General features: G+C 43.3%; 1 protein-coding gene across 1 annotated transcript; it reads right to left on the bottom strand.

Annotated features, from left to right (window-relative positions):
- Nucleotides 1-444: 444 nt before the first annotated feature.
- On the bottom strand, nt 445-5811 carry LOC103181495 (oxytocin-neurophysin 1-like). Its single transcript, XM_007898015.2, has 3 exons — nt 5663-5811; nt 2230-2434; nt 445-928 (listed from the first exon to the last, which is right to left on the bottom strand). The coding sequence occupies exons 1-3, from the start codon at nt 5780-5782 to the stop codon at nt 762-764; spliced, it is 492 nt and encodes a 163-aa protein (XP_007896206.2). The 5' UTR covers nt 5783-5811; the 3' UTR covers nt 445-761.
- Between the last annotated feature and the right edge of the window lie 10844 nt (nt 5812-16655).

Raw genomic sequence — 16655 nt, 5'->3', positions numbered from 1 at the left:
TGCGCACAGCAGTGTCCCACAAACAGTTGTGGATTGAGTGAAGGTTGAATACAAGCTGTTGTATCCCCACTGTTGCTTTGAACCGTTTTCCTCAGTGAAAGTTCTTGCGTGGGCGAGAGTTGTCACTGATCTGATTTTTGCACACGGAAATAAATCCACAAAAGACAATGCCAGACTGCAGTTATGTTAAGCAATAAAATATTTTATTTGGGCTGTAAATGTACACATGCTTGCTTAAATGCCTCTTTGATGAGCTATTCAACAGTGGGAAGATTTGACTTGCACTTTTATTTTGAAATATATTTTTAAAAATTAAGAGTTTAGGAAACAAACCAAAATCTTAATTTGACACAATGTATAATTAGTAACTCTCAGCATTTGAAAAGGGGCTCTGGGATAAGAGTGGAGGAGTGGGACTGGTCGGTAGCTCTTTCAAAGAGCCGGCACAGGCACAGTGGACCGAATGGCTTCCTTCTGTGCTGTAAGATTCCTTAATTCTATAAATATTCAGTTTAACACCCCAGGATATGTCATCAAAGAAGAACTTTGTTATAACACTCTCTGAGACTTATAGTAAGTTACTGATACAAAATTATAAGTGCAAGTTGTTGATGTTGTTGTGGGTTATGGAATAGCATGCATTGCTTTACGTCTCGCTGATTAATACAGAAACCATATAAAACACCCTCTCCAAAACATGCTCTTTTCCTATTGTACGTTTTATTTTCAAAGACAGCATTAAAGATCGTGCCTGCAGTGTATTATTTGATACCGCCTGGTACTTCTTTGGGGTTGCCTTTGGACAAGAGCATTAATCTTATGAGGAGGTTGGTGGCAGCACTGTCTGTATGGGTCAAGTTTCTTCCCACGTTAAAGTGTATCCCTTCGTTCTCATTCTCCGAGCACACAGAGTCCACTGTGCAGCTCTCTGAAAGGCAGGAAGAAAAATAGTCAAGACATTACTGATGCACAATAAGAAAAAGTAGCTTGCAAATTCGTGGCTGTCTGTGGGACACTGACTGTGTGCAAATTGGCTGCCGTGCTTGTTTTACACAGTCACTGCACTTCACAGTAAATAACTAAAAACTCGATTCTTACTTACTGCTAGGTAAACAGCCGTGTGGTGGTGTGATAAGATGCTATATCTAATGCAAGGAGGATGATTATTATTATTATTATTTGACCAGTCACTGTGGCCAGGGAATCCTCTTACTCGACCCGTGTTAACCCTGCAAGCCAAAGCCCTAATGAGTAGGGTGATCCTAGCTGTACAAGCAGTGGGAAAGCTTGCCAGTCAGCGATATCAATGGCAAGCTATGTGATTTTAGCTGGTTAGACTCCAGCAATTACCCCAACACACATTCTGGGGTCCCCAAGCCTTGGCTCTTGCCAACCTGCGCCTAATACTTTCTGGAATTAGGTAAGCAGGATGTGTCCCTCCAGGGAGAGAGTGCGCTTTCCATTCCAACAAGTTATTTCTGGGATTTCCATGTGTAGGTGGGATGCATGAAATTCTCGGTTTGGTTGGGATACTCTTAAGCATGGTGATGGGTTTCCGCATATATCCCAGCTGACCAAAAAAAAAAATCAATTAAGGATTTTCCACAATTCTGTACTATTTAAGGTGCAAACCAAGAGAAATTTGCCAATAATGCAGCCAATTTGTGCATATTAACATCCCACAAACAGCCATGGAGTGAATGACAACAACAACAAAAACTTCCATTCACAGTAAACTCGACCCAGGCTTAACTCTTCAATATCGCTTAAGTCGTCAATATCCTGTTTGCTTTCTATGCAAAATGTTAATAAGGACTTCGCTTCGCATGGACAAGGAAGGGGCAAGATGGAAGGATTGAGGCAGTGAGTGACTAATTTTATTTGGGTGCTTGTTCTGGCCCCGCATTTGCTGTGGGCTGCTACATGGGGACGGACAATGGGAGAAACTCCCTTCTCTTTTCAAATAGTGCCATAGGATGTTAACGTCCAGGTATACAGGTAGACAGAACCTTGGTTTAACGTCTCATCCGAAGGACAGCAACTCTGACAGTGCAACACACCCCCAGCATTGATTGGAGTGTAATCTTGGACTATATGATTCCAAGTACTAACATGGGGTTTGAACCCACAACCTTCTTGACTCGGAGGTGAGAATGGTGACTGACTGAGGCTGGCTGATGACCAAGGTTTGTGTTTTGTGAGGTAATTGCAAAGTAATGGGGATTTTACCATCATCACAGCAGATTCCCGGTGAGGCACACTTGCCGCGCTCTGAGCCGCAGGGCCTTCCCGCGGGTTCACACGGGGATGGCAGGTAATCCTCCCCCCGACATCCCAGCGTCTCCGCCGTCCCCACGTAGCAGCCAATGTCCCGACCGCAGCAAATGCGGGGCCCGAAGCAGCGGCCCCTGTTGTCCGGGCCACACGGCAAACACTGGAACAGAAGAGCGGGGAGGGGGTGGATTGTTAAGTTCTTTGTGAAGAAAGTTTTGTTCTAACTGTGGAGTCCTGTATTGTAGTGGTTATTGCATTCACCTCGCAAGCAAGCGGACTCGGGTTCGATTACTGGATGAAACGAAATCTTAGGCAATTTTCCTTACTCCACACGCCTGTTTACCTAGCAGTAAGTGGGAACCCGGTTGTTAGTTGATTGGTGGATCACTTTTCCAGTGGTAATAATCCCTTCAAAAAAATTCAAATAATAATAATTTGGTCACTCAATCCAGACCATTTGTGGGACACTGCTGTGTTCAATTGTGTGTGAAGGGCACTGTATAAATGCAAGTTGTTGTTATCTAAACGACGTGATAAGGCTCTATGTCAAATGCAAGGATTATTATTCTATAATTATATATAATTATATCCAGTGCTTTTCATGTCAGGAGGCTGTCTCACTTCCAGGGATTTTCTGTAAAGTGCAATGACTATAATTTGCATGCAATGTTGGAACTGAAGGTTGAGACCGGCTCATTGGTAGTGTTCTTGTCTCTGAGTAAGAAGGTTGTGGTTCGAACGTCCCGTTGGGACTTGGAATCACATAGTCTCAGCTAATACTCCGATGCCGTGCTGGCGGGTGGGGAGGGGGGAGGGGTTGCAATGTTTGAAACCGAGATCCCATCTGCCTGTTCAGGTGGACGTACAAAGATCCCAAGGCATTATTTGAGAAGGGCGTTTCTCCTGGTGTCCTGGCCAACAAACCCCCAAATAAAGTTGGTCACTCACTTCATTACTGTTTGTGGGATATTGCTGTGCGCAAAAATGGCTGCTATGTTTCGCCAACAAAATACAGTCAATCCACTTTACAGTATATCCTGTGAAGGTGCTATATCAAATGTAAGGATGATTATTATTATTATTATTATTATAATTATTATTATTCAGCGCCTTGGGACGTCCTCCTGACGTGAAAGGCGCTCTATAAATGGAATCTTGTTGTTGTTGTTGTTGTATTATTATATTATTAGTAGAATTACACCCGTAACCGCTGGAACCCCCTTCCTCTACCACTCTTTCTGACTTTATGTCTCACCTCAAATGCTACACCTGTGAACAAGCTTGCACCACTCCTTTTCCCCTTGGTGATTCCCTTCTTCTTCTTCATGCATGTATGAAGTTTCTTCTTAAATGCATTGATGCTTTAAGCTTCAATCACAGCTTCCTGCAGCGAGCTCCATATTCTCACCACCTTCTGCATGAAGGCGTTCCTCCTAAACTCCCTGTTAGATCTGCTACTGGCTGTCTTAGAATTGATACCCTCTAATTTTGGACTCACCAACAAGTGGAAACAGTCTATCAACATCCACTTTATCAAATCCTTTCATAACCTTAAACACCTTGATCTGATTCCCCTCCTGATGGTCTCACCTCCAAAGGGAAAAGCTCTAACCTGTGCAATACTTCCTGATAGCTGTAGCCACTCACGCCTGGTCATTGCAAATGGTTTCACCTAAGGAAGAGAAAAGGCAGGGTTTCCAACCAGAAACCTTAACCCTTCGCTTTCTGGTGCTCGAATATCCAGCTGTGAATATTCAGCATTTGCCTTTGTTATTGCCAGTAATCTACTTTATCTTCTGATTTCTAGATAGTGTCTCGCTAGAGTTTAAACTGATCTTTCATTTGATTCACATTACTTAGCTGCTCAGCTCTGGAGAGAAATCCCACTGGGGTCTAGATGCACAGTACTTGAATTATGGAGCCCTGTGAAGACTTGTGGAGTATGAAGGTAGATATAAAGATTGCAGTGCTGGAGACTTTGTATATGAATAAATTGCACACTCTTAAGTGTAGCCACTGTGTATATTGTAGGCAAGTAAAAATAATAATCATTACATTTGAATCAGGTCGCCAATTTGCATTAATCCATGTCCCACAAAAGAGTCAAGGAGTTAATAACCCATTTTATTTGGGGGATTGTCAGCCAGGACACCGGGAGAAACTCCTTTCTGTCTTTCGAGCAGTGCCACAGGAACTTTAACGTCTTGCTGAACAGGTTGGTTCAAAGTCTCATCTGAGAGACGAAACCTCCAACAATCCAGTGCACCCTAACACTGTACTGGACTGTCAGTTGATGCAGGCCTTGAACCCACAACCTTCTGACTCAGAGGTAAGAGCTACCGACTGAGCCAGGCTGAAAGTCAAACAGCATACTGCTGAACTCATATAAATTGAACAACTGGCCAAAACGCTACTGCAATCCCCTGAACAATTGTAGAAGAAAGAACAAAGCGAATAAAGGGCGAGTCCTGTGAGAAACTTGAATTCTTCAACACAGTTTACATTCATACATCACATTTCAAGTCAGAATGACTCATTTTATTTGAGGGATTTTTGGCCAGGACACTGGAAGAGAGAAACTCCTTTCTCTTTTTGAATAGTGTGATGGGATCTTTAACGTCCACCTGAATGGGCAGATGGGGTTTAATCTCTCATCTGAAGTACGGCACCTTCAACAATGCAGAACTCCCTCCCCCCTCCCAGCATTATGTCAGCCTAGACAGTGAGGTCAAAGTCCCAACATGGAGGTTTGAACCTACAACCTTCTGACTCAAAGGCAAGAGAGCCAAACTGAGCTAAGCCAGTACCTTGGGAGTGCTGTGTGTGTGGGGGGGTGAGGGGGAGCGAGGGTGGGGTGGGTAGTGTGTGTAAAAAAACAGTGTCTGATTGTAAATCTGCCTAGAACTGATTCAACAACTCCAACCAAACCCCAACCTCACAAAAAAGAAATAAATCTCATCCATAAACTTTCAAGGGTGTGAGAAAGTTTGGAAGATTTCTACTTCTTAAATACAATCAACAACAACAACAAAATTACATTTGTATAGCGCCTTTCACGTTGGGAGGACATCCCAAGGCACTGGACACTCAGAGTTTCGATCCAGAGAGGGGTGTTAATAATAATAATCCTTGCAATTGATATAGCACATTTCATGTCTTCTAGACGTCTCAAAGCGCTTCACAGAATAGACTGTAAAGTGAACTGACTATATTTGTGAGCAAAACCCGGCAGCCAATTACGCACAGCAGTGTCCCATGAACAGTTGTGGATTGAGTGACCACATTTTTTTTGAGGGATTAATTTAAGAATCTCGAGTCCTTTATCAGACAATGAAAATGGTAGATTTAAAATAATACTCACTCCGAGTGGAAGCTTTACCCTCCTTACCTGCCTCATGGTCACCTCCATCGCTGATCTCCTGCCTCCTCTGGGGCAGTTTTGGATGTAACAAGCTGAAGAGAAGGCGAGAAGGCAAAGCAGCCAAAGAGGGAGAGAGAGTTCAGGCATGCTGGTAACGTACAAATATTGCGCTTTGTACTGGTAACTGAAACAGACCAGATCCTTATTTATACTCTCAAGTAATTCTGGCATAGACGTCATTAGTTTCTACCAATTCATCTCTGCATAAATTCAATTTTTTTTGAAATGCTGATTTTAATGACACCATTCGATTGCTAAGCACGTTCCAGCTTTTCCATTCAAACATCACATCTTGGGGACTTTTTTTAAAGTTATTATCGTTATTACAAAAACTTATTGCAAGTCATGCAAAAGTTTGGCAGCTCTTCGAGGGGAAGGTTAGACCAAAATGAGCCAGAACTGCACAGAGGGCATCATTCTGTGTGCTCATCTATGCTGGGGAGAAGATACGAGCAGGTAGAGAGTCCATCGATCAACCCTATTTCCCCATAAACGCTTCTAATTCTGTGCTCCCAGTGGCTTCAACTGTTCTTTGCAATCTGAGCGAGCGAATGAATCACACAAAATACAGCTGTGCATGTGTGTGTGTGTTTGTGTGTATAGGGAACAAAAGATATCTTCTTTCTAAACCATTTGTGCACTCCCAACGTTATGTTAACACATAACCTTGGGAAATGCATGAATCTCCTCGAGAATGTTGATTGAGTTTACAAAACTCTCAGCTTTTATTGCGTCTCCTGCATTTTATTGTGTCTGTCCTCCGCCCTTGGGTAGTTTAAAAATATACGACACTGGCTCCGGCCTCTTGCTTGTCCCTTGTTCCCTCCACCTCACCATTGTCGGCCATGCTTTCAGCCTTCACACCCCGGAACTCTGGCATTCTCTCCCTCAATCACTCCAACTTGCCCCCTCCTTCCACACCTTCAGGTCGTAGCTAAAGACCTTCCTCTTCACCTCTCCCCTCCCCTGGCTTGGCGTTGTGCTCTGCCACTGTCAAGCGCTCTGGGTTGCTACGCTGCATGAGGGGTACTATATAAATGCAAATAGTTGCTATGAGTTATAACTGAAATATCCTGTGCAAAATAGAAATCCAGATCTCAGCTGAACAAAATTATCTGAATTATATTAGAATGCACTGCTGTATCAGAATATACTCTTTTATATCATCTAATAATCCTTACATTTTATCCAGTGCCTTATCATGTCGTCAAGACACCTCAAAGTGCTTCACAGGATTCAATAATCCACACAGTTTGCACACAGCAATAATAATTAACCATTTACCACAGCATCATGAAAGGCTTTGACACGTCCTGCAGAGGTGAATGGCGCTTTATAAATGTAAATTTTGTATTGTAAAGTGCAGTGACTGTGAATTTTGTGGGTGGACTTGTGGACTTTCAGGGGGAAAAAGCCTTTAACTTCACACTGGTATGTCAAGTATTGCAAAAGCTTCTAAATATTATAACTTTTAGCGTCCTATTCCCTTTTAATAAAAAAATTTGCATTTGATTCAGCACCTAAAACTTCAAGATCACCTTAAATGTCCAGTGACTGTGTATTTGTAGATGAACGGAGCGGTCAATTTGGACACAGCAGTAATAATATTCCATTTACTAAAGCCTTTTACATTGGGAAGCCATCTTAAAGCTGTTCATAGGATTTCACTGTAAAGTGTAGTGACTGTGTATTTTATGGGCAAATGTGGCAGCCAATTTGCACACAGTGTTCAACAACCTGTCATGGAATGAGTGCCCAATTTTATTTGGGGGATTATTGACCAGGACACTAGGAGAGAAACTCCCTTCTCAAATAGTATCACTGGATCTTGTTAATAACCAACTCAACAGGACACTTCGAATCTGAAGAAAAATACATATTTAAGTAGCACAGGAGAAAATTTAGCATGTTTGTTTGTTTTGAAGAAAGTTTTGACCAACTTATGTTTACTATTTTAAAGTTCAATGACCTACAAGTGGTAGCATGGATGAGTAGAGAGAAGGGGAGGGAGTTAGAGAGGCCGAGGTATAGAGAGACAGACGAGACAAAGGCAGAGACAGAGAGTGCGAGTGAGAGATAGACAGGGGGGGAGGGAAATACAAAGAGGGGGAGAGAACAAGAGGCAGACAGACAAATAGATAGACAAATAAAATGCAAAATACTGCAGATGCTGGAATTCTAAAAACAAAAACAGAAGTCACAGAAGCAGGTCAAGTAGCATCTATGGAGAGAGGAAAGTGAGTCAATGTTTCGGGACCACAACCCTTCATCAGAACATGGCAGCCAATTTGCCAGTTCTGACGAATGATCGTGGACCCGAAACATTGACTCACTTTCCTCTCTCCATAGATGCTGCCTGACCTGCTGAGTGCTCCCAGCGACTTCTGTTTTTGTTTTCAAACACATACATAGATATGGGGATGAGAGGGGTGGGAGGGTGAAGACACAGACAGAGAGACAGAGAAAGAGGGAGAGAGATAGACTGACAGAGAGAGGGAGGAAGGCAGAAAAACACAGAAAGAGGGAGATAAAAAGATGGAGCCAGTCATCAGGGGAAGGGAGGGAAGGAGAGGGATGGAGAGAGAGAACATAATAGCATAAGAAATGCGAGACGAAAAAAGACCAAGGCCCATCTAGTTCGCCTTTCACCTTCCTGGTGGTCGCATGCACATATGTCCTGAGCTACCTATGTACTATATCCCATAATGCTATTTCCTAAAAGAAAACTATCTAATCTGTGTTTGAAAGAATCAACACTTCCTGCTTCAACTGTCTCCCTAGGGAGCCAGTTCCACAGGTTCACTATTTGCTCCTTGAAATGGCGTTTGTGTAGATTCGTTCTGAATTTACCCCAATCACAGGCCGTGACCTCTGGTTTTACTATTCCGGACAAGTTGAAACAGCCTGTCATGATCTATATCATCTTACCCCTTTAGAATCTTAAAGACAGCAACCGTGTCGCCTCTCAATCTCTTTTCCAGCGTGTACATGCCCAATTTACTTAGTCGCTCCTCATAGTCTGGTCCTTCCATTCCCTCAATCATTTTGGTTGCCATCCTCTGTATCTTCTCGATTTCTCCAATACCCTTTTTGTACTGCGGCGACCAGAACTGTACACAGTGCTCTAGATAAGGTCTCACCAATGATTAATCCAGTGGCAGGATTACCCCACTATTTCGGCTTGCTATTGATCTTTTGATACATCTGGTTTGCTTTACTCACTGCCACAGAGAATTGTTGGGAGAGCTTCAATTTATTGTCATTCAGGACCCCCAAGTCCTTTTCATTTTCCATACATATTATTTTCCTTCCATTCAAATAATAGTCCCTTCTTGGATTTTTTGTCCGCATGTGAAGTATCCCATGAGAGATAGAAAGAGAGAGAGAGATGAACAGATAGAGATGGAGAGCAAAGAGGATTGAGACAAGAGAGGAGAAGGGAAAGAGAGGTGAGGGAGTTAATGAGAGAATGAGAGCAAGGGGGAGGGAGCCAGATAGAGGGAGGGGTGGGGGAAGGAGAAGCAGAAAGAGCATCAGAGAGACAGAGAAGAGGAGGGGTAGGGAGAGGGGAAGATAGGGAGGGAGATAAGAGATAAAAAAGGAGAGCAGAAAGGAAACACAGAGAGAGTAAGACAGTGAAAGAGACGGTGGGGGAAGGGATGAGAGAGAAGAGGAGAGGGAGAGAGAGAGAGAAAGGGAATCGGAGAGTTTTTTGTAAAAGGGCTTTATATAATTGTTGGAGGTTTTAAAAACACAATTGCCTTATAAAACACCCCAGCACATTATAGGGTAGGTAGTAAAATATATATTTTCCGTTGTCGGTCGACTTTACGTGTTTCTTTGTTTGATAGTGTTTTCCGCTTGTCTGTCTGAATGGCCACAGACTGAGGGGAGGAAATCAATGGCAGAAACCCAGCAGTCAATGTGATGGAAAAGAATTCTAACTCACCCCAGCAGCCAGTTGCTCTGGAGCACAGACAGTATTGTCTTTGCATAATTTGTCTGCTCAGCTAATGTCCATAACTCACAAGAAAAATTAGCTCTGTATCATAATGCACAAATTTCTTCTCCCGAGTTTCCAGGAACGATCAGTTAGCCCAATTTCCAAGATCACAACATTCGGTTTGGATGAAGGAGGTCCTTTGGCCCATCCGATCCCATCCCTCCAGAACACCCACCCTAACAGCCATCACAGCATCAAGCTGCTTTTAAAATGAGTCCCAGCGTCCTGGCCTCAACCTGGCAATCTTTCCTGGTAACCCTGCTTCAATCGTTGAATACCCTCTGCGTAAAGTAAATCCCTTTGCACTCTGGCACCTCCCTACCTTTCTGACCTCCTTTCTCCCCACTCCACTACCCGCTGCATCTGCGCCCCTGTCTCTGGCCTCCTGCTTGCGCCTTGTCCCCTCCACTTTACCATCAGCGGCCATGCTTTCAGCCATCTAAACCCCGAAGCTTTAGAGCTCTCTTCCCCAATCCCTTTGCCTCGCCCCCTCCTTCCCCTCTTTTAGATCACGACTCAAGACCTTCCTCTTCAACTGTGCATACGGTCATCTCCTCCCTCCACCTGGCTCAGCTTTCTGTTCCATCACTGTCAAGCGCTCTGGGATGCTGCCCTGTGTGAAGGGTGCTGTACAAATGCAAGTTGTTGTTGTAAAGAAAATCCTGCTGGTGTCTGTCCTGAAATTACCCTTTACAACTCTAAACCTGTGTCCTGTTGTTCTGTTGTCTTGGAGCTTCCTAATGTATTGTTCTCGGTTACTTTCATAATTCCATTTAAAATGTTATACACTTCTATGTATCGTCTTGAGCGGTCTTCTCTCAAGACTGTCAGTTTCTGCGACAGTAATGTTAACGCTGTCAAATCTCAACAACAAGACATCACTACGACTGTTGGATCTCCTTATCTCACTGCGAGGACTGTGCCAATCATTTTCTTCTGGAGACTTGCGGATGCAAAAGAAATGAAGCATTATCGTGCTCTGGCACACAACACACAGATTAATTCACCGGATCAGCTTATTGAATGTGACGGTTTGTTTATCTGCATTAAAGTGCTGTTTACCAATGCATAGGTACAACTCGAAAAATAAAATTGAAACAGTCAAGCCAACAAATAGCATTTCATATGCACATGGTCCTTGAAAACACAATTGAATGTTTTTTCTTATCCACTGTCATCCAACTGGAACATGTAAAAAAAATTTAGGAATGGTTGAGATTCACAGGAATCAGAGGTTGGGTGGCTTTGTGTGATTCCCTGGACGTGTAAGTGCTCCGTGAAGCTGGGAACCTAAACACCGTGGTTGTTAGTGAGCTCAATGCTTCATCCTCTGCGGATCTTGTTTGACTCTGTGTCTGAAATGAACTGACCAGAGCAGGACAAATGTCAACCCTGTCGTGACACTGCAGCATTTGATGTCTCGTCTCACTCACAAAAGTCAAAAATATTAATCGAAACAATTAACCTTCATATGGGATGTACCGCAAACACTCGTCAGCGAGTGTTCCATTGGAACTCAATAATTCTCTTGTTTATTTCCATATTTTACTGCAAAATCATATCACTAGCAGGATCATTTTCTGTTGATTCTAAGTACGGTTTATCGAAGAACGTTCCTTTTCAATGAGGTTTTATTTGCCATATTTCTTAATGGGACTTCTTTAATAAAACGTCTCAAAATTGTTTTACAAGATTGATGTCAAAGGAAAAGGAATGCTGATATACAGTAAACTCCTGATAACAAGACCCTGGTTAACTAATCACTACCACTTGAGTCACCATGCTGTCAACATCTCAGCCATTTCCCGCACAAAATGTGAATAAAGGACTCCCCTTCACTTGTCACTCCTCTTAACGTGTAACTAGTTGCATTCTAGAACATCTTGTAAGTATTTACTTCTGATATCGGTCTGTAAGATGGTGTCTTGCATTACGGAGGCCTCCCGCTCTGTCCTGTGACTGGGGCAGGCACTCAGTAGTGGTTGGATATGTATGCCTAGTTGCATTGCAGAGACCTCTAGTCTATTGGAGTGCCGCACCTTGGCCTCCTGCCCCGCCACCCCCCCATCTCATTGCGCTGAGTACTATAGCACTTGACCCATCAGCTCAAGTGGGATTTCAAATTAAACCTTAAAGTTTTGAATAGTACACTGATGACATTGTTTCTGTGAAAAGAACAATCTCCAGCATGAAATCCAGTCTGTGATTTTGCTCCTGACTATCCAGCAGTACCTTAATGAATTTCACATATATCCCACTTGGGACACAACAATATGTGCGAATAACAAGTGAAATCAAGCATCGCTGCTTTCATAAAAAAAATTTGGTCACTCAATCCATGACTGTTTGTGGGACACTGCTGTGCTCAATTGGCTGCCACCTTTTGAACCACGAAAAACAGTCAATTCACTTTGCAAAATATTCTGTGAAGCACTTTGAGACGTCTCAACAACCTGATAAGGTGCTACATCAAATGTAAGGTTTATTATTATTACTATAATAATCTGCTCCAAAAATTTACCCCCCGTGAATGTAAATAAAGGTTTTGTTGTTGAAACCAAATCATGAGCTTTGAAGCTCTGCGATGTATCTGCAAGAAATGAATGGAACGAGAGAGAGAGATAGAGAGAGAGAATTCATGAGCAATACCAAGATGTACATTACGGTCAATGGATTCATTTTTCATGGCTGAAAGACCCGTAATCTCAGGCTGGTTTTGCGCATTAGTAATGATCGTTACATTTGATATAGCGCCTTATCATACTGTTGCGACGTCTCAAAGCATTTCACAGAATAGATTGTAAAGTGAATTGGTTGTATATTTTGTGAGCGAATCATAGCAGCCAATTGTGCATAGCAGTGTCCACAAACAGTTGTGGATTGAGTGACCAAAGATAGGACTTTGGTTTAAATGTCTCTGAAGTATGGCACTTCTGACAATGCAGTGCTCCCCCCAGCACTTTGGAGTGTTGGCCTGAACTAAGAGCTCAAGCGTACAAAGTGGGGTTTGACTCAGAGGCAAGAGTACTACCGAACTCAGCCAGTTCTGTTGCCATGCGCTCACTTTTTGAAATAAAAAGCCTTACACCAACAATGGGACCTCATGTCTCTAATGTGGACACATCATAAACTTTTCACAGAGCAATGTAGCAAACGCTGTGAGACGCGGATAGGTGGACATTTAAAAATCCCGAGGCACTATTCAAAAACACAAAGGAGTTTCTTCAGGCTTCCTGGCCAACAATCTCCCACATAACAGTGGTCACTCACTTCATGGCTGTTTGTGGGACATTGCTACCTGCAAATTGGCTGCTGCCTTTATCTACAAATAACCAATCACCTCATTTTAAATTCTGTGAAGTTCTTTGGGATGTCTTCGCGACGTGAAAGGTGGTACATCAAATTCAAAGATTAATATTATTATATTAATATCTGTGTGAGGAAATAATCTCCACATGCACCTCAATCATTATTAATGTTCACCCCTTCCCTCCACCTCAATGAATATAACAAACCCACCAGTTTAAAACTGCACAGCTCGTGGCCGCACTTAATAACAACTTGAGTTTATTTAGTACCCCTCACACAGGGCAGATGCCCACAGCGCTCGCCTTCAAAGCCTTCCATGGTCTTGCTCCCCCCTACCTCTCCGACCTCATAACCCCATATCAGCCTCACTCCCTCTGCTCGGCAGAGACTGGCCTGTTGTCCCCCACACTTCCTGCCTCACCATTGGCGGTCGAGCATTCAGCATCTCTACCCCCACACTCTGGAACTGTATCCCACAATCCCTCCACCTCAACCTCTCTCTTGCCTCCTTCAAAATCCATCTAAAGACCTTTCTCTTCAACCAAAAAAAAACCCTGATGTCAAGGGCCCTGAGACGTCTTTCCGATGTGAAGGGCACAAGTGTAATTTGCTGTTGTTGAAAGTTGTGGAGCATGCCGCCAAGCCAGGGGAAGAGGGAGGTGACTGTAAACACGGTTGAGGAGGTAGGTCTTCAGGCGTGACCTGGAGATGGGGGAGGAGGGAGTAAAGCGGAGGGAGAGAGGAAGCGTGTTCCAGAGTTTCGGGGTGTAGTTGCTGAAAGCACGGCCACCAATGATGGAACGGAGCACATGAGGGACATGCAGGAGTTGTTGAGCGGAGCTAGTTGAGCAGAGGCAGCGGGAGATGGACTGGGGAGTAAGTAGCTCGGAGAGGTAAGGAGTTGGCAGGACAGGAAGGATTTCAAGATGGGTGTGAGGATCTTGAAATCGATCCATTTGGTAATAGAGAGTCAGTGAAGCCTGGCAAGAACTGATTTGATAGGGATACAAAGTTTATTCGGGTGAGTATGAGGGTGGGAGGATAGTTCTCAGAACTTAAATTCTCAGAATGTGCATGATCTTTGTCCCAGATAAATTTAAAGGGAGTAAAGATTTGTCACCTGATCACTTTGCAAAATGCACGTGTACGATGCTGCACCAAACTAAACAGTATCAGGGCAACAGTGAATTCTAAGAAGGATAATTAGGACGCAGGCAGACATTTGCTGAGAGCTTCTTGACAAATGTCAGCCCATGTTTTGCATTCAATATGTGGAATTACTGCCCTCCGAACGAAAAATCAGCCTCCAAAACACTGCTGTATTCCAAACAGTCTGAATGAATTTTAAATGGCTTCGAAGCAATATGCATCTCAATTATCTGATCAACAGTTAAACTGTTAATTAGCGGTTTGAATGCAACAAGTGCAAATTAAGCTCAAGTCAGGGCTGTTTTTTTGGTGAGCTCACTTAGACCCAGCGTGAATTGTTGATCAACCCACCCACAGCGTTGCTGTACCCAGAATCACTCCAGCAAATTACGAGGATCAAGAGGTGGATGCTCACAATGCATCCCAGACCCTGTTTAGGAGCACACTGTTTCATAGAAGGCTCCCTATCTGGGGACTTAATGGATTACCTTAGATTTCATGAATAATAAGGTAACGTTCATTTAGCATCCAGTGAACATTTTCATGATTAATCTAATTCCACGCCTCTCCCCCCAACCAACCCCACAGACTTCATGCCGCACATAAGTCACTTTCAAGTTCAGTTCTCGAGGATTCCACTAACATATTCGGTAACAAAGAAAATCAAACATTAAACTCCTGATAACTTGACCTTGCTTAACTTGTCCCCGTCGAATTTTTTATGTATTTAAACATGTGCCTAAATTGCTGCTCCTGGTAACTTATTGCTAAGCCTTTTTCCCTTGAATCGATGAGTTATTAGGAGTTTACTGTATTTCTTCAGATGAGACGTTAAACCAAGATCCCGTCTACCTGTTCTGATGGATGTTGAAGATCCCACTATTATTTGAAAAGAGAAGGGATTTTCTTCCAGTGTCCTGGCCAACAATCCCCCAAATAAAATTAGTCACTCACTCCATGGCTGTTTGTGTAACATTGCTGTGCACAACTTGCTGCCGCATTTCACCCACAAAATACACAGTATATTCTGTGAAGCCTTTGTGATAAGGTCCTGTATCAAATGCAATGATTATTATTACTTATTGTATTCTACTGGTAACATTATTGAAGAGAGAATTCCTAGCCACCAAACAACATTTCTGCATCTACAACAACAAACTACACTTGTAGAGCGCCTTTCACATCAGGCGGACATCCCAAGGCGCTGCACAGTCAAGGATTTGGACCCGAGCTGGGGCAACAACCTCTATTTATATAGTGCCCTTCATGTAAGAGAATGTCTAGAATAAGGAGACATGATCTCAAGCTCAGAAATGGGGTGGTGGTGAACAAAGAATCCAAGTTTATTTCTTTTACAGAGAGGGAGATGTAAAAGAACGTGGATTGTAAACTAGCCAGGGAGATAGCGAGGGAAATAAGAGACACAGTTCTCCTATTTCAAACCGACAAAAGGTCAAACATTTCAAACCACGTTGGTGAGGGTTTGAAATGTTATTAATCAACCAAAATTAAATTTAATTTAAATTTACCAGCTCCTTGAAGCTGAACTGGCTACAACGGAGTGTCAGAATTGAGCCTCTGTAGCGGTCTCAGTAGTCCGGTTCCTGAGCCAGGCAAGTCCGTAGTATTGCAGGGCACTATGGATGACAGCACAGCTAGCTTGGCACATCGGAAGGACTTGGAAGGGCAAAGACTCTTCCCACTCAGCTCCCATTAACCCTGCAAGCCAAAGCTCTATGTAGAGTGGTCCTAGCTGGACAAGAGGCAGGAAGCTTGCCAGACAATGCTCTCAATAGCAAACTATCTGTTTTAGCTGCTTAGACTCCAGCAGTGCGTTCCAGCAACGCACACTCTGGGGGCCACAAGCCTTAGTTCTTGCCAACCTACACCTAATACATTTTAGGATTAGGTAAGCAGGATGTGTCCCTCTGGGGAGATAGAGTGCATTCCATTTTAGAAATGGAAATTTTCATGTGCAGTTGGCGTATGGTTGTGGAACTCCATCTGGCTTGGATACTCTAAAGCACGGTGATGGGTTTCCGTGTGTGTCAGACACGCAGCTGATCAAAAAAGATCCCATAGCATCACCTGGTTCCTGACTGCTGTGCTCCAGAGATCTCAGGTTGTAGCCAAGCACTTGCTTGTCTGTTTGACACGAGTGAGTGGGATTCTCTGCAGAAGATGCACTTTACATCCCAAGACGTCTTTTACTATTTCTCCCGATGAGCTCTTTCCCAACCCTAATGATTGGGCAAGTGCAGGAAGACTGAGGACATACAAACCACAGTCAGTGTAAAAGCATCTGGGAATGTGACAAGGCTACCAGTTTGGTGATGCAATAAATAGCTGCAGGTTAAAGTGGCAATGTGATAGCGAGCTTGATTGGAAACACAACCATTAATGAATAAAAATGCCCTTTTCTCAGATGCCCTTTTCCACCAAACAAAAGTAGCCTTCTCTTTAAAAGCAAGTCTAGTTTTCTTTTATCCCAACCCAACA

Source organism: Callorhinchus milii, unplaced genomic scaffold (genome assembly GCF_018977255.1).
Source record: "Callorhinchus milii isolate IMCB2004 unplaced genomic scaffold, IMCB_Cmil_1.0 Scaffold1, whole genome shotgun sequence".
Classification (NCBI taxonomy): Eukaryota; Metazoa; Chordata; class Chondrichthyes; order Chimaeriformes; family Callorhinchidae; genus Callorhinchus; species Callorhinchus milii.
The sequence above is the reverse complement of the archived record's forward strand: the minus strand, read 5'-3'. Positions and strand labels throughout refer to the sequence as shown.

Bases quoted from the DNA above. Each gene is read 5' to 3' on its own strand.
- LOC103181495 (XM_007898015.2), bottom strand. From the start codon at position 5,782: ATGCCTGAACTCTCTCTCCCTCTTTGGCTGCTTTGCCTTCTCGCCTTC. The intron at 2,435-5,662 runs GTAAGGAGGGTA...CTTCTGTTCCAG, and splicing joins TGGAGGTGACCATGAGGCAG to TGTTTGCCGTGTGGCCCGGA. The intron at 929-2,229 runs GTAAAATCCCCA...CCTGCCTTTCAG, and splicing joins GGGAATCTGCTGTGATGATG to AGAGCTGCACAGTGGACTCT.